Source organism: Haliaeetus leucocephalus, unplaced genomic scaffold, assembly GCF_000737465.1.
Source record: "Haliaeetus leucocephalus isolate CR32 unplaced genomic scaffold, Haliaeetus_leucocephalus-4.0 Scaffold147, whole genome shotgun sequence".
In the NCBI taxonomy this organism is placed as follows: Eukaryota; Metazoa; Chordata; class Aves; order Accipitriformes; family Accipitridae; genus Haliaeetus; species Haliaeetus leucocephalus.
Window position 1 is genome coordinate 2,618,195 of NW_010972583.1, and position 24,688 is coordinate 2,642,882.

At 40.6% G+C, this 24,688-nt stretch overlaps 1 protein-coding gene across 1 annotated transcript; it reads right to left on the reverse strand.

The window, feature by feature from the left end:
- Positions 1-1,738: 1,738 nt before the first annotated feature.
- On the reverse strand, positions 1,739-23,456 carry RAVER2 (ribonucleoprotein, PTB-binding 2). The gene is made up of 11 exons (XM_010561542.1): positions 23,447-23,456; positions 22,452-22,921; positions 18,336-18,527; positions 17,330-17,456; positions 15,714-15,796; positions 12,188-12,292; positions 11,889-12,000; positions 10,518-10,768; positions 8,388-8,499; positions 7,864-8,009; positions 1,739-2,115 (listed from the first exon to the last, which is right to left on the reverse strand). The coding sequence occupies exons 1-11, from the start codon at positions 23,454-23,456 to the stop codon at positions 1,969-1,971; spliced, it is 1,755 nt and encodes a 584-aa protein (XP_010559844.1). The 3' UTR covers positions 1,739-1,968.
- Positions 23,457-24,688: the final 1,232 nt, after the last annotated feature.

Sequence of the window (24,688 nt, forward strand, 5' to 3'; positions counted from 1 at the left end):
TACATTAAATGCTTACTTTAAAGGTAGTCCAGAAATGTTTTCTTCCCACAGAAACCCACTTTAAATGCATACCAACAATTTATTTTCATTGAAAAGCATAACAAGTTGAGAAAGTTGCATATACAAACAGTTGGAACAAAACATTACAAGTGAATTTATCAAATACATACATGTAGAATCCCCGAAAAGCTCCTGTAACCTGCGTTGCTATTTGGCTGTTGTAAGCAGTTACTGCCTGTATGCACAGTGTGTACTAGCTATACAACCCAACTGCTGAGGGAGGAGTGATTTTGATTGTGGGTTTGTTATTTGTTTTGTTTTTAACTTTGAAAATATGTATCTTTGAAAGGCAGTTTAAGACACTTTTTTAAAAAGAAGAAAATCAGTACTGAAAAATGGCTTCAATATTGTCTAGCAAGATTAAGAAGGACCTGGGTTCAGTCCAAATGAATCTGCAGCAGGGTTCCAAGGCAGCAAACCCATACTGTCCATCACCAAGGGTTGGCTCATCGTTTATCTGTCACAAGCACTGGATTTCCAAAGTAATGATTTCTAAGTCTTCAGCTACAAGGATTAACAGCAGAAAAGAAAGACTCTAGCCAGAACTGCTTAATGAATAAGGTAAAAATACAAGTTGTTTTTTTTAAAAAAAGGGAAACAGAAATACAATCAAGCTGGGAAGCGATGTCCGTGAGGTGCCACTGCTCAGCCCCAGGCCCCAGAGGAGCTGGGCTGGGCGATGGGCAGAGGCAGCCCCGTCTGTGCCGTCGCTGCTGCGGTTCACAGTGTATGGGGGTGAGCCCGTACCGCACCCCTGGGACAGGTGAGTTGAGTGAATACCATTTCCTTCTAGTGAGAACTACTTCATGCAAAAGGTAATATGTAAGGAGGAGTGAAAACCGGAGCCAGGATGCTCTGCTCTAGCAGGCTTTGGAGTGCAGCAAATTTCAAAAGTTAAGATGCTCAGGAAAAAGAAAAGAAATACAGTGAGGAGCAGGAAGGCAGGATTAAAGACGTCATCCGAGAAGCATGTCAGTATTGCTTCTGCTCCAACTGTGAATCCTCCCGATCCAGAAGAAGTCAGAAAAAGTACAAGAGGCAGTTGATTTCTTCCACTTACAGTTACCTTTAACAGCGCTCCGCCACCTGACAGTGTTGCCGGCAGCCCTGCCTCAGTGACACGCATGCCTGTTGGAAGGAGGACGGTGCTTTGCCACATACACCGTTCTACACAGATGCATTCACAAACTGTAAATTACTTATTCCAAGGAAAAGCTGTGGATTCTTGGCCTAAAAGCAGATAAAGGTTACTTCATTGTCCAAGTATCACCTAGCCAAATCGAATTTAATATTGCAAGGCAGCACACAGTATAGCATCTTACTTTTAACAAACATTTATTGAGAACATCACAGAGGCTCTGGTAATACATTTGGTATAGCTCCATTCCAGGATTAAGAGGAAATATTAAAAATATAAAGGCTGTAAATGCAGAACTCTTAATCCTGGAAAAAGTAAGACTGAAAAAACCTCACATTCTGAGTTAAAAAAATAAGAAAAAATTACTATCAAGACTTCATCTTTTAACTTCCTCAGTCTGAGGACTAGAGAAAGGATCAGTGTTCCCTCCACAGTATTTTTATTGCTTTCAGCTGGTAAGCTACCAAAACTCACCAAAAGTTAATTTGCTTTGTCAGCTTCAGCCCACTGTTACTTCCAGCGGCAGATGACAAAGGAAACACCATCCCATCCTTTCAGAAGGCAAGTCAGACTACCCAGAAATGGCTAACCTCATAGCAATACCTACCGTTTCCTTGGCAAATTTGCCTGTTACAGAGGGTTGTTCCTCTTGGGATGTTCATAACCCACACAGAAAGAATAATTATTTGTCTGAAGTTAAGGCAGCAATAAATAGCAGAGGTACAAAAAGCCTGCCTTCACACCCTAAGGCAGGAGTGATTACTTAGGTCTCAATAAACACGCTTTTTTTTTAGAGAGGATTCTCCATAACGTACTGCGGAGCCCTGAGTCTGCTGGCCAAGGTACTCCATGGGGCCAGGTTCTGGGGAAGAAATGAGGTACGAAGAGCCTCGCTTCTCACTTCTCGCTGGAGCCACCTAAGGACAAGAAGAAAACAAGTGACACATGATCCAGAGCAAACGGCGTCAATAAATAAAGCTCCAGTCTGGGAATTAACAAGAACCAGGAGCCAGTAACAGACTCCAAAGGCCCGACTCCTTCGGCTTTAAGGTCCAGCTATACACAGCTCATGAGTCAGTGTTCGTGCCCTTTCCCCAAAAAAAACCACAAACCCAACCAATCGTAAATGCATTGGTGGCCCACCACACATGCATTTTTGTGAGGGCAAAGAGCTGGCTGGGCCAGGTGGCCGTGCTCTGCAGTGCACGTTTAAAAAGCAGTAGTGTAATGGCCATGCTATTACCCTGCAGTGTCACAGCAGCTCCAGCCATCTCCATCCTTTAAAGTAAGGCACCAATGGGCCACCTTTCATTCCTCTTCCTTTTCTCTTGGAGAGCTGAATGGGTTAAACTGCCCTGGCACAGCTATCACAGCAAGTCAGACGTCAAAGGACTTGGTTTCCAGCCGTGCCAAAGCAGGTTTGTGTTGCAGATTACAGGTAACCATCTGCCTCTTACAGGCATGAGTTCACATGTGATACCAAAGTGAAGGAGAGAGCAGTAATGGTTTGGTTCTTTAATCAAAACTTCATCTAAAATGCCTCACTCTAATACACAGAAAGTCCTGAGGGTCTCTGAGTAGGGTTTCTGGTAAGGGCACAGGTGACCTAAAGCTGCCCCACCACCAAGGGCTTCTTGGAGTACGCAAGGCTCAGGTTCAGTTCCTCTTTGGGATCCGTCAGAGCAGGACCTTGCACTATCCATGCACCTACAGCACTAGAAGCTGTACATACCCATTAGAGCCCACCACCCTAATCAATGACTCTTGATCACTTCTCTCTTTCCCCCAACGTGTCATTAATTTCATTACCAAATGGCTTAAACAGTCATCTTGTTCTAAAAGACTGAAGCATCTGCCCTGTAACAACCACCTGAACCTGGTCTCACCACATCCTGCTCAACCACACTGCGTGTCCTGGGTTAAGTCTGGCTCCTAGATCAGGAGAATCAGTGTTTTGGTTCATGTGGGAATGAATACTTTAGAAACCTTAACATTTTTCACAAACCAGGACACTAATTCCTTAACTCCATCAAAAGAACAGCTGTGCCGACCAAATGTCCCTGAGCTGAACACTTCCTAGCCATTCTCAGAAGCACCGCTTGCTAATTCACATTCACAACTCAAATTACACTCCGCTAAGTCCAATTTCATTTTAGCATGCACTCCTATCATAAATAGGAACTTGCTCAAGGAAAGACTTTTAGTTTCCCCCTGTCCTCTCTCTTACACTTCTAACAGCTCTGGGGATCTCACACGTGTATTGTAACCCTCCACCATGTCCTGGCTCGTGTGGCAGAGTGCAGCATCACCGCTGCGTGCTTCGTACAAACCTCTGTGCTCCTTCTGAACCTCTGAAATGCAGCTCACAGAAGCCAGAGAAAAAGGGGTTGCGGGGTTGCAGTAGGCACATGCACACGAGCACACACTCTTAACCGATACAGAGCCTCTTGGGGACCAGTCTCTGTGCCCTCTTCACTGAGATTTCTCTTCTGATTCCAGTAACAAGAAAAGTACCTCGCTGCAGAGACCAACTGTACTTCTGTTGCATCTATGCCAAGGGACCAACTGCTCTCTTTCTGCCATTTATGGCATCTGGCATTAAGACAAACTTTCAAGCAAGCTGCTCAGCATCACCTCCACAGACAAGCTTTCCTCTTTAGACTAGAAATAAACTGAAAGGTGTTAGTTAGCTCAAACTCCAGACTATCGCCTTGTCTTGTCACAATTTCACTTACTTCCAGTCCTACGGGAGCTGTTAGGAACCTGAATGTGCTCTCTTCTGCTGCACAGAGCTAGATTTCACAGCCCATGGTAACACGTTCAGGCTTTGGCCATCTTTATCCCAAGATATGTCAAAGCCAGCTCCAGCCTGGCCTTGTCTCCTATCCAGGAGTCACGAATTGCTACAGTTCTGTGTTCCTTCTAAATCTCCTCCAAAAAATGGGAATCTCATGCCAAGTCTAAGATGCGAGTTTCTGAATGCCAGAGCATCATGTGCTGAATCCGGTTACTAACCTCTGCGCAGCAAAGGGATTTAATACTGTGATGGAGGAGAGCCACGCAGGAGGCTGGGCCCCTAAGCTCTCCCAGGTCCGACTGCTGATTTCAGCTGTGACTCCTCTCAGCATGGCTGGACACCGTGTAAAGGGCCACAAGCTGCGCTGGAGGCTGGAGAGCCAGCTCAGCGTCCCTCCAGCAGCACTCAGAGAGATTATCATCACTCTCATGGCTGCATGGCTGGGGCTGGACTTCCAAAAGCAGCAGCTCCTTACGCTGATGGGCATACTTGCCTGCAGCTGCTCCAAAACAGATGACACTCTGGCTTTTAAGGTCTCTCCCATCCGTAAGAACAGGAGCAATGTGATTTACCTATGGCATGAGGGTATTAATTCCTCATTTAAAATGGTTTTCCTCCCACGATCCAGTTAAGAGTATTACGAAGTGGAAGCTGTAGGTAACCTGGACGCTGCTTTGACTTGCTAAGTCCACTTCAGAGGTTTTATCCCAGTGGCACTCACTGCAACATCTGCAGGTCAGGCAAAAAAACCCATCTAAAACCAGTGTGAACTACCTCCTCCTCCTCTGTTCACTTCCTACTATATCTGCCTCCTTCAAGGCATTTTTGCACGTTCACCCTCACAGATACCATCTTTCCAAGAAGTTTGTTCACAAACATCCAGCCTTCCTTTGCCTGTGGGTTCTGGTGGTCTGCAGGCAGTGAGGAGCACTGATCTCCAGAGTGCCGGAGGGCTCTGAGGGGGTCTGGTGCTGGCACGCCCTGCTCAGCCACTGCTTTTATTTATCACATCCACCAGGAACTGCGTGTGAACCTGAGCAACTCAGGATCCTGAGGAGCACGGATGAAATGGAAAAGCTCTGCCTTGGCTTGTTGTGGGTCCAAAGTCCACTCGGTGGCAGCATAACACAAATAAGAAGCGCTTCCACCAGCAGCTGGCTCGGGCTGCATCTGCAACCACTCTGCTTGGTCTCTCCTCTCACCTTATTTAATGGGTTTTGTGGAGGAAGCTGCAAGCTGCCTGGCTGGTATGATCCCTGGGCTCCACTGTAAAGTGTAGGCATGACCTGCAAGCAGGTACTGTAGTCTGGGTAAGATCCACCTGTAGATTCCTAAATGCAGAATGGGATCGATGATCAACCAGAAGTTGAAAGAAAATAGGTTTAACAATTCATTTTTACTTGATATAGTAATGAGCACTCATCAGATATGAAAATATCTGAGTCACACTCAATTGCTAAAAGGAGTGTACGATTTAGAGCAGCTCAGGCATGCAGCAATTTCTTGAGCAAAATGTAGGATGTGGGGGACAGTTTACCTTACACAATTCCTTAAAAAAAACAAAGCGTGCTTCTCATCGGTCATGGAAACCTCGGGCTGTATAATGGCCTGGGTGAGAAACAATCCTTCAACAGACTCACTGGGAAATAATGTTATGGTGTGCTGTTTCTTGGTAGGGGTATTTTAATACACTCCTGAGCTTTACAGGTAACTTCAGATTGTGGGATTTTAGAGAGAGGAACATTTATGCCAGATATAATCAAAAGCACGAGTATGAATCCTGGAGAGTGACTGTGCAGGGATGCCCTGCAGAAGGTGACCATGCAGTACCATTCGTCCCACGCTCTCTAGCCCCTTATTTCTGCAGTACCGATGGCAGCAGCCACTATCAACAAAAAAAGCAGGTGTCCAGACTCCAAAAGCACCCTTACAGCTGATGGGAGAAACAGCCAATGGAGACAGGAAGAAAATAAAAGTATTTCTCACCTCAGAGGCTTCATTTTCAAATTCATCGACTCTTGCCTGGGTAGAGTTATATGCCTGAGCATAATGCTGATACCACTGCTGAACAGCCTCCTATAAAGGAGGAAAAAACCTCTTCCCATTAGCTGCCTACTAAGATCGCTTTAAACGAAAACAATTCTTATGGCCTCACAGGACATGAGAATGAATAAAAGGCAAAGCTCTCCAAGAGGCATCAAAACATGTTTAACACCAATGATAAAGCTCAAACCGAATATTTAAAACTACGTTACATGCTTAAAAGATACACAAGGCACCACTGCCTTGGCAGTGGACACAAGTACAATGTAATTTCTGTTACATGGAAGGAACAGACAGTACAAATACAGCTGAATGATGACATGTGGCATCTCTGCACCTAAGTGACATCATCCGAGTCCTTCATATTACTTAAGATAATACTAGTAACACTAATACTACAATCTGACTGATTTTTTTGGACAGTATTTTAAGGATTTGGGGTTAGGAATTAAATGAGTTTAAAGCCAGTAATCAGATTCAAACAAAATATTCAAGACTATGTTAGTGCTTACATGAAACGCACAGCACAACGGCCCACAGGACATCTCTCTTGCTTCTCTAACCCGCAACTGTCACCACATCTGACCTGACTAGGAGATGGCTCTGGCCCCTGGCAAAGCTCCCTGCTGCAGCAAACGCCAGGCAGCGACCCCATCCCCTCCACCCCTCCTGACCAGGCTGAGACCCTCCTAAAACAGAACCACCCCCATGCCCACCCATGCACCCACCCTCTGTCCTCCAGACCCAACTAACTCCCACAGCAGCCCTGCTCTACTCCAGGAGTTTTGGGGCAACACAGATTTCCTTGCCAGCAGCCTAGGAGAGGGGAGCATAGCTTATTTCTGTCTCCCTGCCGTAGGAGAGATCGGGCGATTCTCGAGGAGGTGATGGGGACAGGGCAGGAGGAGACCTACAGCAGAGCCAGAGTGGATGTCTCAGCACAGACCCAAGATTTTTATACAGATTGCCTGACAGCACTACGATCCAGTTCTTGTATTCGATTTGTATACAATTATATTTCTACACAGACTAGTGATGGCTAATGAAAATATAGAAACGTTATTTCACAGAGTATCCCAATGTCTGTGAAACCCAGTGCTTGCTCTCAGTACTGCAACGCTCTCCAGACGAGGGGCAGCCCCCCACCTTAATGGCCATGCTCTGATCACCAAATGGGGCATATGGTGAAGAAATCCCATGCAGTGAAACCAGCTGGCAGAGACTGCAAAAATTCCTCAAGCTATACAGGAGCTTCTGATCGACAGAACACTCTCTTCTCTGGGATCTAGCCAAAGTTCAAGAAAACTTTACAACTTCTTGGGAAGGGGAAGAGAAAAACTTCATGGTTTTGAAGACAGACAAAAGCCAAGCCAGAAATGATAAGAAGTAATTTTTTAGCCGACTGCACTGAATTCAGGTTCTCAAGAAGCAATCTTTCAATGGTTATGACACTGCAGCAGGGAATGTATAGATGCTTTTTTTGACTGGCATTAGGTGTACTTCATGCTAAATCTATTCAGTACACCAAAAGAGATAAACTATCAGTGAAGAGGACCCAACAAGGTTCAATCTGAAGAGGGTAGGCTTTACTTGTAGGAAAGCCTAGGAACTGCTGAAGAGTGATTCATGATGTTGGGCAATGCTGTTCAACTGCATGCAGAGCTATCAGACCACACATGTACCAAGAAGTGCATTAAGAGTACACAGAGAAAAACAATGAGCAACTCAGGGAGGGATCTCTGAGCAGATCTCTGCCAAAGATCCTGCTACCAGAGCTCTGAGCGACAAACCAGGCTTCAGAAGTAAGTGCTCCAAAACAACGTACCTGTGTGTATTCCCCATGCTGTTGAGAGTAATTAAAATAATTTTCCATTGCGTGTTGTGATGAAGTTCCCTGAGACACAGCAGCATCCACAATGTTGTTCGAAAGTCCGGTCTGCTGTGGTGGACTAGAGGCTTTGCTGGCAATTGCTGTTTGTAACATGAAGAATACACGGTTTGTATAAACTGTACAAATTAGGTTGCACTCTTGTCTAGTAATATTCTGAGTTTAAAACAGAAATTTGCTACTTCATATTAGGCTGTGCTCAAAATTAATCAGTGCTACTAATAACTGAAAGGCTTTCTAGAAGTTTGTCTGCATCACTAAGTCCATTAACTCTGAAAATTTACCCTTACCAAATAAAATATTAACTATGGGGACAGATTACATTGCAATTTTAAGGCAGACTACAAAATTTCCTTAAAGATAAATGTTGTGGTCACTGGAATTACCTGCCAAACAGAATAATGATTTGCCACACTCTGGTCAAGGAAACTTGTAACTAAAACCACTTAATGTTTGCTTACCTGGAAGACATATACCAGGCAGCACACTTGCCAAATTCAAGTAGGGGTTGGTACTAAGACGTATTTCTTTTGGTGGTTCTCCTAACAGTGAAGTCTGTTTTTTCAAGGGAGTCTGTGAAACAATTGGACAGGTCAGTTTGCATTATATTCATACAACATTTGTCAGAAATAAGGTAAGTGTACCAGCAGGATTTTGAAAAAAGCTGAGGCCTATGAAATGTAACAGGAAAGCTTTTAAAATAAATACCAGGGTCAATTATCTGGACACATTGCCTGTACCTTTTTCTTGTCAAATAATTTTGTAGCAATGTTTCTCTTTAGACTGTAAGTTACTAAAGGATAGTAAAAAACAAATAAACAAAAGAAAACCTTTTACACTCAAGTAAAGGAATAATAATCACTGTAACAACTCCAGATGCAGGGAGGAGTTAGCATTAAGCACATGGCCAAGACAAAAATCAACTCTCTTCACCCAGAGTCACAAGCAAATAAAAGGACAAATGAACCCTGGACTGGAGAGATGACCCTGTCTGCAATCTGCCCCTGTTAACACATCTTACTGATCACTCTATTTATAAGCCCTTACTTAGAAAGTGAAAATGTTTATGAGTGGAAATGAAGCGTCAGGACTGACTCACTCCTCCAAACCACCAGAAGTGTTTCCTATGAGTAACTAGGAAGGGTACACTACCAGCTTATGTGTCCTCAGCTTATGTTAGAAAAAACAGCAGAAATAAGGATGAAGCACCTATAGCAAGTTACATAGCTTGTCTGAAATACATAGCTGAAAGACGTTTATACAGTATTCTACTCCACATCTATTCTGTTCATTTTTTCAAAGCCCATTAAGGAAAAAAATTAATCCGTTATTTTAATGGTTTAATACTATTTTCAGTAAAATAGTATTATTCAACAACTTTTCAAAAACAGTGAGACCAGTTTTTAAACACAAAAAGCTTCAAGAGTGCTGAAATTCTTCATCTGGATGCAAAAGCAGGAATTTAAAATAGTGTGACCGTTCAGTATCAGCATACAGCCTGTGGTTGTCTTGCAAGGAAGCGATTTTTGCAAACTGGGCCTTCTGTCTACTGATACAGAAAAGGAAACAATTAAAAAATCTACCAGGATTTCAAAAAAGAACTTTTTCTGATAAACAATATTCGTAGAAATAAATGAATTATCTAGACTTCTAATTATTTAATTACATGTCCTTTTAATTAAATGCTGAAATAAAACACTGATTTTATATATGTATACAGATACACCTTATGTATTTTCTCCATGTGTATCTATACATCAGTAAAATTCCACTTCATTACAGTAAAAAAAAAGATTTAAAAAATGAAAAGTGTACTTTCTGAAGTAGGACCAAATCTGTCAAAGCTGTCTAACAAAGGCAGCCACCAATCCTCTATATAATCTAGCACTTCAGATGCTTCAGAAAATACTTAAGGAAAACATAGATCTGATCTGAATTAAGAATGTTTCCCCATAAATGTCAAAGTATTTATGCATATTATAAAAAAAGTAAATTCTGTTGATGACAGGAAAAAACTTCTGAAAAAACTAGACCATTCTGGTTCAATTCAAATCCCATCCCATCATCCTCCTACTCCCTGCCTTCAAGGGAATAAATATTAAAACTGATACAGACTAAGAATATGTCAGCTATGGCTAAGAGGGTACGGATTAAATTTACATACATATATATATACACATACACACCCCCACCCGGAAACCCAAAAGCCTGACATACCACCAGAATTACTCCCGATTAGTCATGAAATTCAACCACAAGTTCAATTTTCAGTCTTTAAAAGGGACATTGCCCTTGAGATAATTTCATCATCAAATACTATGAGGCATACACATGGAAAAAAAACCCTCCAGCACTGTAAAAAGATTCCTTTGTTAATTCATTTGGACCACCAAAGAGCATTATTGTTCTCTCCCTATTATACATAACTGAAATGACCTTAAAATGTCTCATGAATGATCCTATGATCTAGCAAATTTTATAGCTAAGAACTACAATAAGCAGTTGCAGTTAACTATTAGGCATGTTAAAATAAAAAAAGAGAAAATCCACACACAAGAAAAAAGAAAGTATTTGTGTTCAATGTTCCTTACCCCCAAACTTGTATCAGTACTTTTTAGTTGATTTTGTTGTTTGGCATGTCCAGCCCGCAAAGCTCCCGCAGAAAGATTTGTTAAGGTCTGATGATAAGGCTGTGATCCCGAGACAACTGCTTCGGTAGTCGATTGTTTATCTGGAGCGTTATTCTGCCCTGGTATAGCTTGTCCAACAATGTGCTGATTCGGAAAGAATGGCAGCATGCCCATCCCTGCTGCTGCTGTTTGAATTGGAGTCAGATTAGATGCTGCAGTCAACCATAAATGGAGAAACTTTTCTGTTAGACAAGATTTATCAGTACATTTTGTTTGTGGTTTTTACTAAGTGATGAGAAAAACATTTAGACATCTATTTTACAGCTGTCCCAGAACAGTGGATTCTGGCAATAATTTTTATTCTTTTACCATCCCAGGAGCAAACAACTCTATTTAAAGCTAATACAATAGAAGAAAACTCTGACTTTTCTAAATGTTTACTATGAGAAGTTACTTAGTGTTTCCTGTCACTTTCAAAAAGCCTGCCAACAACATCCTGGAGAATCCTATATTGGAACAGAGGGGGAAAACACCACCTCAAATGGCATTAGTAAAACTCTTTCTACAAACAAGAGAGCTAGAAAGTATTCTCTAAAATTAAAATCTAGACATTCAGAATAGGTTTCTTCCCCACCCCCCCACAAGCTTTTCCTTGCTGCTGGTTACTACCATTGCTCACACCATGTCTAGAAGCGCAGAATACATGGCTCTCAGTGGAGGAAACGAAAAAGATGCAAGCAAGCAGTATCGCAACTGATCTTTCCTCATAAAAACTGAGGGCATCGCTGATGCAGAAATTTGCATTCAAAATTGACATCCATCACAGACCAGATGTTAAAGCTCTATTGCTTAATGAAATCAATCTAAAAAAACCTATTTGCGGTGCCTCTTCAGCTACTCAGATTTACCTGCTTTGAAACAACAAACCCCAAAATTTTGATCCTAAATAAAAACAAATTTCAAGTGTACTAAAAATAGTAGTAACTGAGCAAGCAGAATATTTAACAACCTGCAAATATTCAACCAATGCCACAGCGTACTCTTTCTTTCCTGACAAACAGATGAGAGAAGCCTGGCAACAAGGCAAGATATCTCAAGTTTGTTTCTTGCTTAAATCAGCAGTTTACGATTGGTTATACAGCTATAAAACTTGTTACCTTGCTTATCTATATAGCTATACAACATCTATTATTGTCCAGCTCTCTGCCTACCTTACTGTGCAGTGATAAGGTTCAAACATATTATTGCTTTTGCTACAGTGGGAGAAAATAAGGTGCATAATTTCAGGCTAAGCAATTCTACTGATTTGGTATGTAATAAAATGTCATTTACACTTAAGAGCTTCTCCACGGGTTCCCATGCCTGAACTCACTGATGGCATTACCCCTATTCCCAGTACTGTCTGAAGTAGCATTGTTGGAGGTTCTCCCAGCAAACCCGGTTTCTATAAGGAAGAATAGAAAACTGTGTAAATGATTAAAATAATGTCTGTTGCTATTTCTTATAACTTTCACATTCAGTTAATCTTTTTAGATACACTAAACTGTTAAATTATACTAGATAAAAAAAAAAATTGTTTTAGCAGTTATAAGAATGTCCAAGGACAGCTGAAGTTAAAGCGATGACCTTACACTATTAGCCTGAATGTTTTCAATCTTCATCAGTTGCTGCTGTGGCAATGGTAGGTGAGCAGGGCTTTGCAGTAGTAAGTTAGATGTACTCCCCAGAATTGAACTCTGTGAAATTATTAAAAGAAGTGTTAGTTGACAGTCATGGAAAACAGTACATTCAGATGATACTGCTTAAAGAAATTTAAATTAGTTTCTGAGTTAATACAGCAAAGGAAAATAACTATTTCCTCCACAGAACTAAATTTTTGCCTCAGTCACAGAGACTTATTTCAACTTCTTTTAACCCCTCTTCCGCCTAGCCCTTTTTTTCATCTCACAACCACAAGTATGCTTTCTGATGGCTTTTAAAGGATCAAGAGTATACTCCAAATACAATCCAGACTCCATTGCAGCCCCTGTGTCTAAGCCAACAGGGAAAGCTAAACGTGTTTGAAGCCTCTGCAGACAGACTAGATAGGGGAGTTACCTACTATGCCAATAAGAAAGACGAGACACAAGGCTTCAGGGGATTATGTGGTCTATGAATAAGGACTTCATTGTTTGTTAACATTTGCATTGTGCCTTGCCTTGCAATTCTAATACATAATCTCCGCCAGATATCTATACAGTTTACAGGACTTGGCTGTAACCGGCAGGGACTCTCATCCCTTGCTTTACAGTTACCAAACAGTATCTTTACTTTCAAAGAGGAATATCCGGTTATGTTTTTCCAGCCTTTTTAGTGGCAACTACCTACATGAAATTCTATTCCAGAACCATTAAAAAGCTTACAAATCATAGTGCCTACAGATTTTCAAGTCTATAAAATATTAATATTCTTAATTCAAAAAATTCTGGATCAGTTTGCCACCAGAATTGAGCCACTTAACAACTTTGTTGCACCATATTCAGACTCGGCTACTGGTATATTCAGCATTATGTGCTCTGGCTAGCACAGCGGCTTAAAAGAAACCTTATGCCCACTCTGGATCACAAAACCACATTATGATTCATGCTAGCTGAACACAGGCTTGAAACTGTCTTTCTGGCAGCAGCTCCTGAGCACAATTTGCCAGGCAAAACATAGGTTGCTCTACAAACCTTTTTGTACAGTGGTGCAAAAATAGATATATGGGACATTGACTATGTCAAATCACAATGAGTATAGCCTTCCTAATATTTTTTTTGAAATCTCCTACATAGGAAAGATCACCAAACCCAGGTAATTATGATGGAACCCAAAAAGAAGGCAGCTCTCCCGATGCTTGGCTTTGCAGATTGTGCAGCCTCCTGCAAAACACCTCACAAGTATTTTCAAGCCTAGGTTGTGTCTCTATGTGGCAGGGTCAAATTCCCTAGGAAAAAAAAACTCTGTGCCTATAGTATAGTCTTCTGGACTCATAATGTGCAATTTAAAACAAAAAAGTGCCATATCTAGATTAGTTATGCATCTGCTATTTTAATTGTCCAAAGCGATTTCCAGCAGAAATTATCCCAGGCTGTTTATTGTAACCAATACCAATGGTTGTTCCCCCTAAACTTCGTTACATCAACGAAGAAAATGTATTAGTTCAATTGCAAAACTTTCAGAAATACAAGAGTGGAAAATCAGTTAATAAAGATATAATAAACTGCTGGATGACTCAGGAAAACACATCACTGAGAAAGTTTAAAATGCATTATTTTGGCACATGATAACTGTAACTAAGAGAAATTAAAAGAAAGAAGTTGAAAGTCGTGCTACCTCCAGAGTTGAAAGATTACTGGGTAAATAACCCATTTGTTCAAATTCCCCTCTGTTGAATCTTTTATTATAAATTATTTTATAATGATGTGGCATAATCATCCTAAAAATGCTGTTTCTTCTCATTATATTACTTTACAAAACCTTGAATATAAAATAGCAAAACCAACATACACAGGAAGCTGCATCAGTGTGTGACTGGGGAGGTGGGGAGAGAGTCAAGCCAAGACACTGTGTGTTCCTCTATCTTGTGACAATACTGAATTTCAAGACAATAAAAATAGTGACCTGGTTCTCTGGCTTTAGAGAATGCTCTGAAATAAGTCACTGAGTAACAGAAAAATGTGCCTAACAGAAGGAATTGGGATAAGCAAATCATTCTCAATAAAATTCAGGCTATTAGACCAGGTTTGGAGCTAATTAAATGACAGGAAGCTCCCTGGAAGAGAATTAGACTTGTAAGTCTCTCTAAAGAGAAAACACTAAGTTGTTTGGCTGCAGCACTCTTGAGCCAAAAAACATTGGATCATCATCAATCACACTGTTAACTGGGTAAAACATGCCTGTCTCCAGCTGCGATTAGAAAACATTCACATTGCCTTCCAAGGAAGCATAGACTCTCCAAGGCTGAAGAGAGAGCAGCGGTAACTAAATATACCAATTGAAAATGTCATTTAAATAAAAGAAGTACAAGCAAGGAATGATGTATTTTTTCATTGTACAGGACAAAAGCAATTAATTTGAGGGGGCAAAATTAAGTAGTATTTATTCAAAATGAATATATTCACCTACTAGTTTTTAGCAGAAAAAAAAGAAAGGCTAAATATACTTACACAAGGAGTATCTCTGCATTTTAATTCGGTCTTTTTTAAGATCTATGAGTCTGTGTTTGCCAGAAGAACAGCAGAAATAACAACTAATACTTGAGGGGATTTTATTTTTTAAATAGGAATTTCTGAAACATCAGAATTAGTAAGTCAAAGTGACTGACTCCAGTCCTTCACAGGTACTTATGAAAATCTCTGCCATGAATATTAAAGGCAAATTTTGGCTGCTGGCAGAGCTGGACAAATCTCTGACAGAACCTCAACGCAAGGTGGAGGCCAGGCAGGCTGCTGGCCAAGCACACTGCTGCAGGGAGGAGTTCTGGTTGTGGGTGCTACTCTAGCATGTTCTCATCACCAGCTTCTCCGGCAAACTCATCCCAAATATCCGGTATAGTATCTTTCAGAAATTCTGGTGTCCATATGGAAGTCACATCAACTTTACAGTGAATTACAGATACTCCGAGAACACTTTAAACAGCTTATAACCTTGGGAGTTTTTTGACTAAGAGGTAACATCTGCAAATCACTATTTTTTTATGGCATATATAGCACATTTTAGTCCCTGCAAGCTTTAAAATGAAGATAATGATGCTAAGCTTGTTGGCTTGAATAAGATAAAACAATCAAGTCTCTCTACAGGAAGTGTGTATGAGCAGTTCCAAGAGAAATGGATGTGCCACGCTCCTCGAGCGCTAATTTAAAGATGATTTTTTTGGCCTGTAATGGCAAGTTGTCTCTACATCAGCAGGTGTTAGCAAATCAAAAGCTCAGTTAAGATAAAATAACTCACTTGTGGATAGTAAGCACAGTCTGCTCTTACATCCCCATAGGCATCTCATAATAAAGTGCTTTTCTTAAACATAGCTTTAACGAGAACACTTGATTTTAGTTGTAATTTCTTAAAACTTTGAGAGTATTTTTCATGCTAAGATCTGCACAAATATGTATTTTGACAAAAGTTTTTTTTGTCACGTACCTGATGAATTTTGTTCAGCTGCAAAAAAGGTGGGCCAACTGCTGAATTTATAAGGTGGGGTAAACCTGCAGATGCTCCAAGAACTGTTTGAGAAACACAAGACAAAGTAGCAGTGTTTTATAAGTTAGGCAAGTAAAGATCTTTAGAAGAGTTATTCTCTATTTTTCAGATGTGGTTTCCACAAAACTTTCCAGTATACTAAAGGTCACTATAATGAAATCTTTCAATACACCCAGCTTTGATCTGCAGTTAACAGCATTAGAGATCAAATGTACTGTCATGGAGCTCCTTTAAAGCTGAGAGTTTTGCTCAAAGAGGCAGAAATGTCTGCTGTTGACTGCAAGACCACAGCATTATCTAAAGTGCTTTGACACTTCAGCATTAGCTAAAGTGTTTCTTCAATAAAGTGCTCACTTCACACACAATTTGTGTATCTTCTGTCAGTAGGTTATGTCACAAACTCTTAGCTGTCCCCCACTTGACTCTTCAAATTATCTGTTCTCATTCCTGTTCTGAATACTTTCACCATTTGAAATGTGCTAAGGTTGTTTTTAATATATTTATTCACATCCATCCTAATGAGAAGGCAGAGAAATGGTTTTGGCTAATGCCGTTATGAAGTGCTGTGTATGACTATGGTAGCATCCAAGTGAGTAAAGATTTACATTGGAAACAATAAGAGAAAGACTCAGGCTGCAAAATTCAGATCTAGAATCAGATTTAAAGTTGCCATTTTTATTACTGCAAAAGACATTTCATTTTAAACCCATTTCTAATATAAACACTCAGAGACCACAGAGTTAATGTGAGGACGTTTTTAGGTAACACTAAATTTTACCCAGACACAATAGTGTAGCAATCTACCTCTTGCTTTTGCTTTCATAAAATGCAAAAGTGTCTACACAGACACACTGAAACAGTGTCTGCACAGATTTTAAAATAGTATTCCTGCTTCCCTCCTTTGCTGAAAGCCTTGTGTCCTGGTTTCAGCTGGGACGGAGTTAATTTTCTTCTTAGTAGCTGGTGCAGTGTGTTCTGGATTTAGTGTGAGAATAATGTTGATAATACACTGATGCTTTAGTTATTGCTAAGTAGCACTTATCCTAAGTTAAGGATTTTTCAGGTTCCCATGCTCTGCCAGCAAGCAGGTGTACAAGAAGCTGGGAGGGAGCGTGGCCAGGACTGCTGACCTGAACTAGCCAAAGGGATATTCCACACCGTAGAACGTCATGCTCAGTATATAAACTGGGGGGAGTTGGCTGGGAGGGCCAGTCGCTGCTTGGGCATCAGTCAGTGGGTGGTGAGCAACTGCATTGTGCATCACTTGTTTTTTTTCATGGTTTTTGTTTGTTTTTTTTTTAAATTAATTATTGTATTATATTCCTTTTCATTACTACTATTATTATATTTTATTATTGTTGTTGTTAGTATTACATTTTATTTTACTTTAGTTAGTAAATTGTTCTTATCTTAACCCACGAGTTTTACTTTTTTTCTGATTCAGTGAGCGAGCAGCTGCATGGTGCCTAGTTGCTGGTTGGGCTTAAACCACCACACCTTGTATCACCAAGAACAGGGTTTTACTGTTTTTTTAACTCAGTTTTAAGACAACTTACCAGGTTTAACAGCATGTCCACGCAACTGGGGCTGCAGTAGCATTTGCAACATTGCTGGATTGTTAAAACTTTTCATAATCTGCACTGGATTTGGCTCTGGAAGCAAGCCTTTCCTGTTGTTCCTCATCTCCAGTTAAGAGAGATACAAAAAATGTTAGAATCAGGAGAAAACAGAGAATACATTTAAATCCCTCAAAATCATGTGCCGGTAATGTACATATTTCATTTTACACAGAAATCTCCTTCCCTGTGTACTGCTCCTTTCCATGCTCCTTTTCCCTCAAATGAAACGCCTAACAAACTATTTCCCCAAAACTTCAAGCGTATTATTTTTTCCTGAGACACGTTTCTTTTTTTCCCTTCAACCAAGAGAGAGTTATCAAAAGGAGAATATGAAAGGCACTTTTAACTTGAACACCACATACTATCTTATAATAGCACTACTCATCTCTTTTATAAAGATGTAGGCTAAAGCTAGCCAAAGTAATGAGACTGTTCTGCTTTTACTTTTAAGACAGCTTCATGTAACACTTATCACATCCAGTGTTCTAGGAAATAATTTGATAAGACATGTGGGTGTAAAAAGCTTTCTTCTAGATCGAGCATGAAACTAAACTATTTCTTCTACCTTGAAATTTATCTTAAAATTGACAAATTCTTGCCTCTCTGTTTCAAACTAAGTTTTAGCTTGTCAAATGACTCCATTTCCAGTTACTTTTGTTTTGAACTGGAATAATTAAATTTAATAAAATCCCAGCGCTATACAAGTACAACTTTGTGATATCTTATGGCCATACTTTACCCTCCCTCCTTGCAGAATATGGCCATGCTTTTCCTGGGAAGACTGAATTGGGCTGACTAGACTAAAAAAAAAACCAAAAAACAGGCTAATGCTTTCAAAAGTTTGGCTCGTTTTCCTAATGCAAAGCAGCTGAATCCCTCTGACCCTTCAGGCTGCTCAAGGTGTACCAAACTCATTCTGAAAACAGATTTGGAAATATCTTACCATCCTTTGCGCTGCTATAAGTGCTGCTAACGTGCTTCTGCCTGGCGCTCCTGGAGCACAGTACGACACCTGGACTCTCTTTCCTTTGATAGTCATGCCATTGGTGACTTCTTGTACTTTCTCAGCCTGCTCTGCAGTTTCATACTCAACCACTGCAAAGTCACCAATATAACTATCTTCATCCTGAGCAAACTGAAACAACATTTCACAATACACTGAACAAAATGGAGAATTTCAGGAACTGCCTTGCAGTGTTTTCACCTATCCCTTGCAAAATACTTCACAAACAGCTGACACCCTATGTTAATGCCTACCCAGATCAGTATGTTTCTTTCTCAAACGTGCTAGATATAAGTTGAATATCATATTTTCATAATACTTGGCACGCATGCTCTTGAATTACCACCTTCCCTTCAATTTAATCTCATGGAGAACCCAAGCTATGAAATGTATTTAACACATATTTCCAGAATAAGGAAAGAAATAAGAAATAAATTGTAAAAACAGCTGTATGCTACAATAATTTTTATTTTTATTTTGCAAGATAAGAATTATAAAGTCATTATTGTTCAGTTTTTAAGCCTACAATAATAAAAATGTTATTCATCAGGCTACATGATAGCTTTTGAAACATGTAACAATGCAAATTCCACCAATATATACTGCCTTTTAGGAGAATATGAAGTCTGTCGTTGTATTTAATGCCAAGAGAAGCTGCCAGACTGATCAATCAAGCAGACTGGAAACAGGCTTACATGTCAAACAATGCTCTGTCCTTTGTTTGCAGAGTTTTATAGCAGAATGAGCAGATTTAAATCAAGCAAAAAAGGGGGGTGAGAAGGGAGGGAATAACTAGCTCTGATGTGGAAGAGAGCAAATCTCCTCTAGATTTCACTGGATAACATTAACCTATTCCCAACTATTAGGTCCCACAAACTTATACTAACAATCGAAATATAAATCACAAAGATTTTGAAGAAAAATAGGGTAGTCAGATCTTTAACGTCACTGTTAAAGACTGGCCTCTGGGAAGAGCTCTGGAGAACACACATATTTTGATATATAAATACACACATAGCTATGTATGTATGTATGCGGGCAGGAGTGTCTGTGTGGAGAAGCATTATATTTTATTTTGACATCAGTTTAGCTGCACTGGTAAAGACCTGAAGTACTTGTGAAAAGAATGATTTGCAGCTATGGAACATATCATAGTTCCATGCACGGTTAAAAACTCCCTTAACATGTGAAAAGCAGCGATCAGTATTGCAAACAGATCAGGAATTTTTAAACTTCCTAAGTAAACAGGTACTGAAGAAAAGCCCTCTGTCCCTATCTAGGTAACAGTAGAGACCTTCTAGTGACAATTTAAAGTTGACATCAGAAAGGAATGAGGTTTTCTGGTCCATTTTGTTGGCGCAAAGGACAAAATGTGTTCCTGTAAGTCCTAGGAAAAGCCATTTTTCTAAGACCCACTTATAAGTATCTGGCTTCAGCTCTTCCTGACAGAACATTTCTATTGTCAACAGAGGAGAAATCAATTTATTTTAAAAAAATGGTAACTCTGGAACAAAATGAAATAAACCAGAGTTTATTTCATGAGTTCAGCTAAGAATTTTAGGTAAAAGATCATATTTACATGACGAAATACTGCATCAGTTACCAGCAGAACTAAGCCACGAAAGCAGCACAAGACAGCTAGGTTAAAGAAGCCATACCAGGAGATGGGCAAAACGATCAAAGTGACCCTACTGGAGGGACAATCTGAATGCAGGAGTGGTGTGAAGGCTGGACTGGCCAAGACTAGAAAAAGGAAGGAAGAGAGAGACTGTAGTCACGAAGATATAAAATAACAACAGTATGAACAAGCATTTTAATTGTTTCTCTAAAACTTCCAGGAGAAGTTTTCCAGACAAAGGCACTTCTCCTAGTTATTCTCTATTGAAATCCCCTCCCCACCCAGTATTCTGCTACCCTGTACTCTCCTAGTTTTCCTCTTACATCTCTACCCATCATGTCACACTCCCCTCCTTGCTTTTTCCACAGTTTCTTGGGTCTTCCTCCTCCGTTCTTTGAACTTAATTTTTAGGTCACCTCACTCAAAGCCCTAATTAATTAGCACTATTGTGATGAAAATTCATCCACCGTCTTCCCTTTTTCATCTGTCAAATTTGAACTACTTGTTTACCTACCTCCACCCTCATATCCTCCCTCTCTAGAGGGCTGATTCCCCCATTAGCACATGGGATTCGTCCATCACTCTCCCATTACGTCTGCAAACCAGCACCTCTGCTGCCTCTCCCCGCCAGCCCTCGAGGCAGAGCCTCCCTTACCATTCAGTACCTGCTGGATGCCCAGTGGAAACATGAGGCATGACTGAGAATAAATCACATGTTTATTCTCTGAAAGTCACTGAGAATAAATCGGAAGTTATCATAAGTAAACCTGTTTTTCTTCTATTATCATACTTCTACGATCTACCTATTAGTCTATTACACAGTGTGTTTATACAAGTGATAGGTAATATGAGAAACGTGCCAAAAATGTTTTCTTGGATATAATTTTGACTGGCTGCCTATTTCCTAATTCAAAAGCATACTGTTTATTTCCTGTATTTTACAGAAACATGTATTTAGTGCCATTTACTGATACAACGCCTACAAAAACAGACCCTCCTCACCTACACCCGGTGTGACACATGTATCATTACGAACTAAGAAGGAAGGTAAAAGTCAATTTTTAAGTGCCTCTAACTGCACAGTGCAATACTGTTTAGTGAAAACTCTTTATCAAAGAAGGCTGTTATTCTTTGAACCTCAGAATTTTTAAAGGGTGTTGAAAAATTGTTGCGGAGGCTGCTAACAGCCTCCAGATTATCTGACAGCTGGAAAAAAGCCCTCAAGTAAAAGACTTTAAAAAGATCAATCTGGTTAGCTAATTAAACAAAGATTCAGCAAGTAACTTGATTACAGCATTTAATACCTTCTTACAGGAAGAAAATAGTGGGGAGCAAAGGCTCCTCAATCGAGTCATCAGTGAGGTGAAGCTGAAGCCAGATACATTCAACTGAAGAAAACAGACACAAGTGCAAAATAACAAGGGAGAGGCAGTCAGTTTCTGGAGAGTTACTTCCAATTTATGCTTCTCCTGGTATATTTGGATCAAGCAAGTATAAGGATGTACTTTAGCCAACTATTAAGTACTGGGGCTTGAAAAGAGCACTAGGGAAAATGTGATGGCCTGCAGGTGGTCAGACTAGACAGCCTGATGGACCTCCTGGTCTTAGATGCTGAGAATCTCTGGTTACTTATCCCTGAAGCTAATCCCTGAGAAGCCGTCCAAGATACTTAGGAAAAAAAAAACCAAACAAACCAAACAATGAAATCACCCCCAACTGTGTAACTATAAAGCAAGCTTTCTATCTACTGCCTGTTTATGGTACGCTGGTGTGCACCACTTCTACGAGCAACATTTTATTTGTGGTCTAGTATCTCACAAGCCATGATGATGAGAAGGAAACCTTTACACTTGCAAAGGCTAGTAAGGATCTAACTCTTCTATACCAGCAAGGTTTCCAAAAGATCTACCACTTCTATCACTGGCAAGCCCAGCCAACAATGAGATCCCAAGCCTGTATCTTCTCCAGTTTGGGAAAAAACATATGAGATATTTGCAAAAGTTTCTTAAAGAAATTATATATTTTATATATATATATATATTCATTCTTGATCATCCAAACTGTTGCACTTGTGGTATTCAGACACTCTGGCTTTCTTCACTGAGCAATAAAACCATCATCAATGTTTACTTTAAAAGCTTTCTAAAATATTTCTAAAATTATTTTCAATAAAATACATGAGGAGGGTATGTGTTATAAACATTTTATTGGTGCTTCACAAGAGTGGTCTCCTGCCAAATTCCCAGATGACATCGACCAATCACTGCAAACCCATACCAATAAAGCATCTGTACCACATCGTATACTGCAATGCAGATGCATAACTATTCACTACTTAAACTAGAAATAAAAGGGTAATAGAGCAAGTAGTGAAGGTGCAAATACAGAGCTACTTAAATCACGACCGTAATCTTCCAAAAGATACAAATTCAACATACCTGGCAGAAAACAGGTTTATACTTTAGTGAGAAAGCTTGGATCAGTTCTTTTGAATCACTGTAGTCTTTTTGAAATTTATCTACGCAAAGGCACTTGGAGTGAATAAGATTTGTCGTCAGCTGGTTCACATCCATCCACTGTGCAAAGAGAGTGCTCTCGTCTAACTGTTTCCCCAGAAGTTCCAGTCTCGCCTTTGCAGCAGAGTCCTTCTTCATATATTCCACAAAACCATAGCCCTTTGAATGGCCAGTAACTTCGTTATAGACCAAAAAACACCTCTCGACATTGCCATATGAACGCACAAGTTCTTCAAACTCTTCTAACGTAAATGAAATGGGCAAATTAGTAATGCAAAGCAAAGCATCTGTTGGTTGGAGTTGCACGGATATTTCTTTTCCCCGAAGAGAATACTGGTGAAATTTCCGAATCGCGTTTTGAGCCTGCTCTCCATTTAACAGAGTAACGAATGCTGTAAGACCAAAACAAGTTAAGTCACCTACAACTGCTTCTCTCCAGCTACAGAGATAATTACTATACCTCTTCCTCCCCTAAAACCCACTAGTGTGTGTCAAAGGAAAAATAAAAATTTGGGATTTACCCTGAAGATGCAATAGGTAGGGATATGCTGTATTATATATATTTTAAAATCTGACATTATCAACTGGATGAGTATTTAACTAAAGGAGTGACTACAGAAACACAAGTACACACAACCTCACTACCTGTAACACAAAAAAAGTTTATATTTGGGAAAGAGAAAACAATTAAATTTTATGCCGAAGTCAACAAATTACTGATCCTACGGAATTTCTTTGATGACAGCATCCATAAATTCTCACAGCAGGGCTTCTAGATATTTTTGGGGTTTTCATTCATAAAGCATTTCACAATCACAGAATCACAGACTGTGAGCATGAGGATGAAGTTGGAAAGAACCTCTGGAGGTCATCTTGTACAATGCCCTGCTCAAACAGGGCCACCCATAGCTAGTTACGCAGGGCCATGTCCAGATGTGTTCTTAGTATCTCCAAAAATGGAGACTCCACAACGTTTCTGGGCAACCTGTAACAGTGTGTGGAGACCCTCACACTGAAAAAGTGTATCCTGATGTTCAGAGGGAAACTCCTGTGATTCACCTGGCACCGCTTGGCTTGTACCCTGTGAATTAAAGAGGATGTAACAGTCTGCAGTGAACCAAGCAGATGAAACCTAATACATGTGTTTCCTTCCAATGACAAACTGAAGTGCACAGCGAAAGCAGGCCTGGGTAAAAAATTTATTTCATTTCAGAGAAAGACAAATGCAATTCTTGCACTCCAGGCAGAGATACTCTCAGCATTGCAAGCCACTCATCTCGTCGATGCACAGCTGGCCACTGGGCCATGTCTTCAATGCCAACAGTGTGAACCATCACATTCAGAAAACTCAACAAGCATCTTTCTTCCAGAATAACCCTCAAACCCACAAATCTCAGCAGCAAGTACCACCCAAATCTTCAAAACAGGGCCGTGAGTACCACCTGCTGCTTTTAATTCTCTTCTAATCTTGGCTGAGCTGCTGCTCTTTACATTCATCCTACAGCCTTCTCCTTTCCTTCCCCAGCAACAACAATTCTTCTTTTCCATTTCATTTCATCGTTTATTGAACTGTGCCTTCTCATTTGACTGCTGGAAAAGCAGGATCACATGGATGCAGCACCAACTCCAGGCACCAGCCCCGGTGATGTCACAGCCATCACATCACATCACAGCCAGCAGACTGTGATGTGGACCACCAGGAGCAAAGGCACTGGTAACACGACGAGCCCCAGAAGGGTATGAGAAGGGCTGCGCCAAGCCAGACTGGCAGACGAGGGGGCAGATGAGGGACGACTCAGAGGAGCAGGCACCCAGTGGAAGGCAAGGAACCTGGGGCTCCCCACAGCAATGGAGGGTGACTTCTCTTTGGCTGCTTCTCCTGAGAATTACAGCCAGAACCCTGGAAAGGGACGCAACAAGACGACGGCCCCTGTCCTCCCGCACCTCGTCAGTCGGACGGAGAGCTCTCAGCACACTACAGAACAGGTAAGGACACCCCTGGCCTCTACCCATCCCAGTCTTGCAGGGAGCTTTCCAAAACCACAGGCAAAGGGAACGCCACAAAATTGTCCACTTGGGGGCTGAGGGCTGGGCCCAAAACAGAGATCCTAGCATCAGCCACGGTGAATGTTATGGTCACGTCACAGCCAGCAGACTAC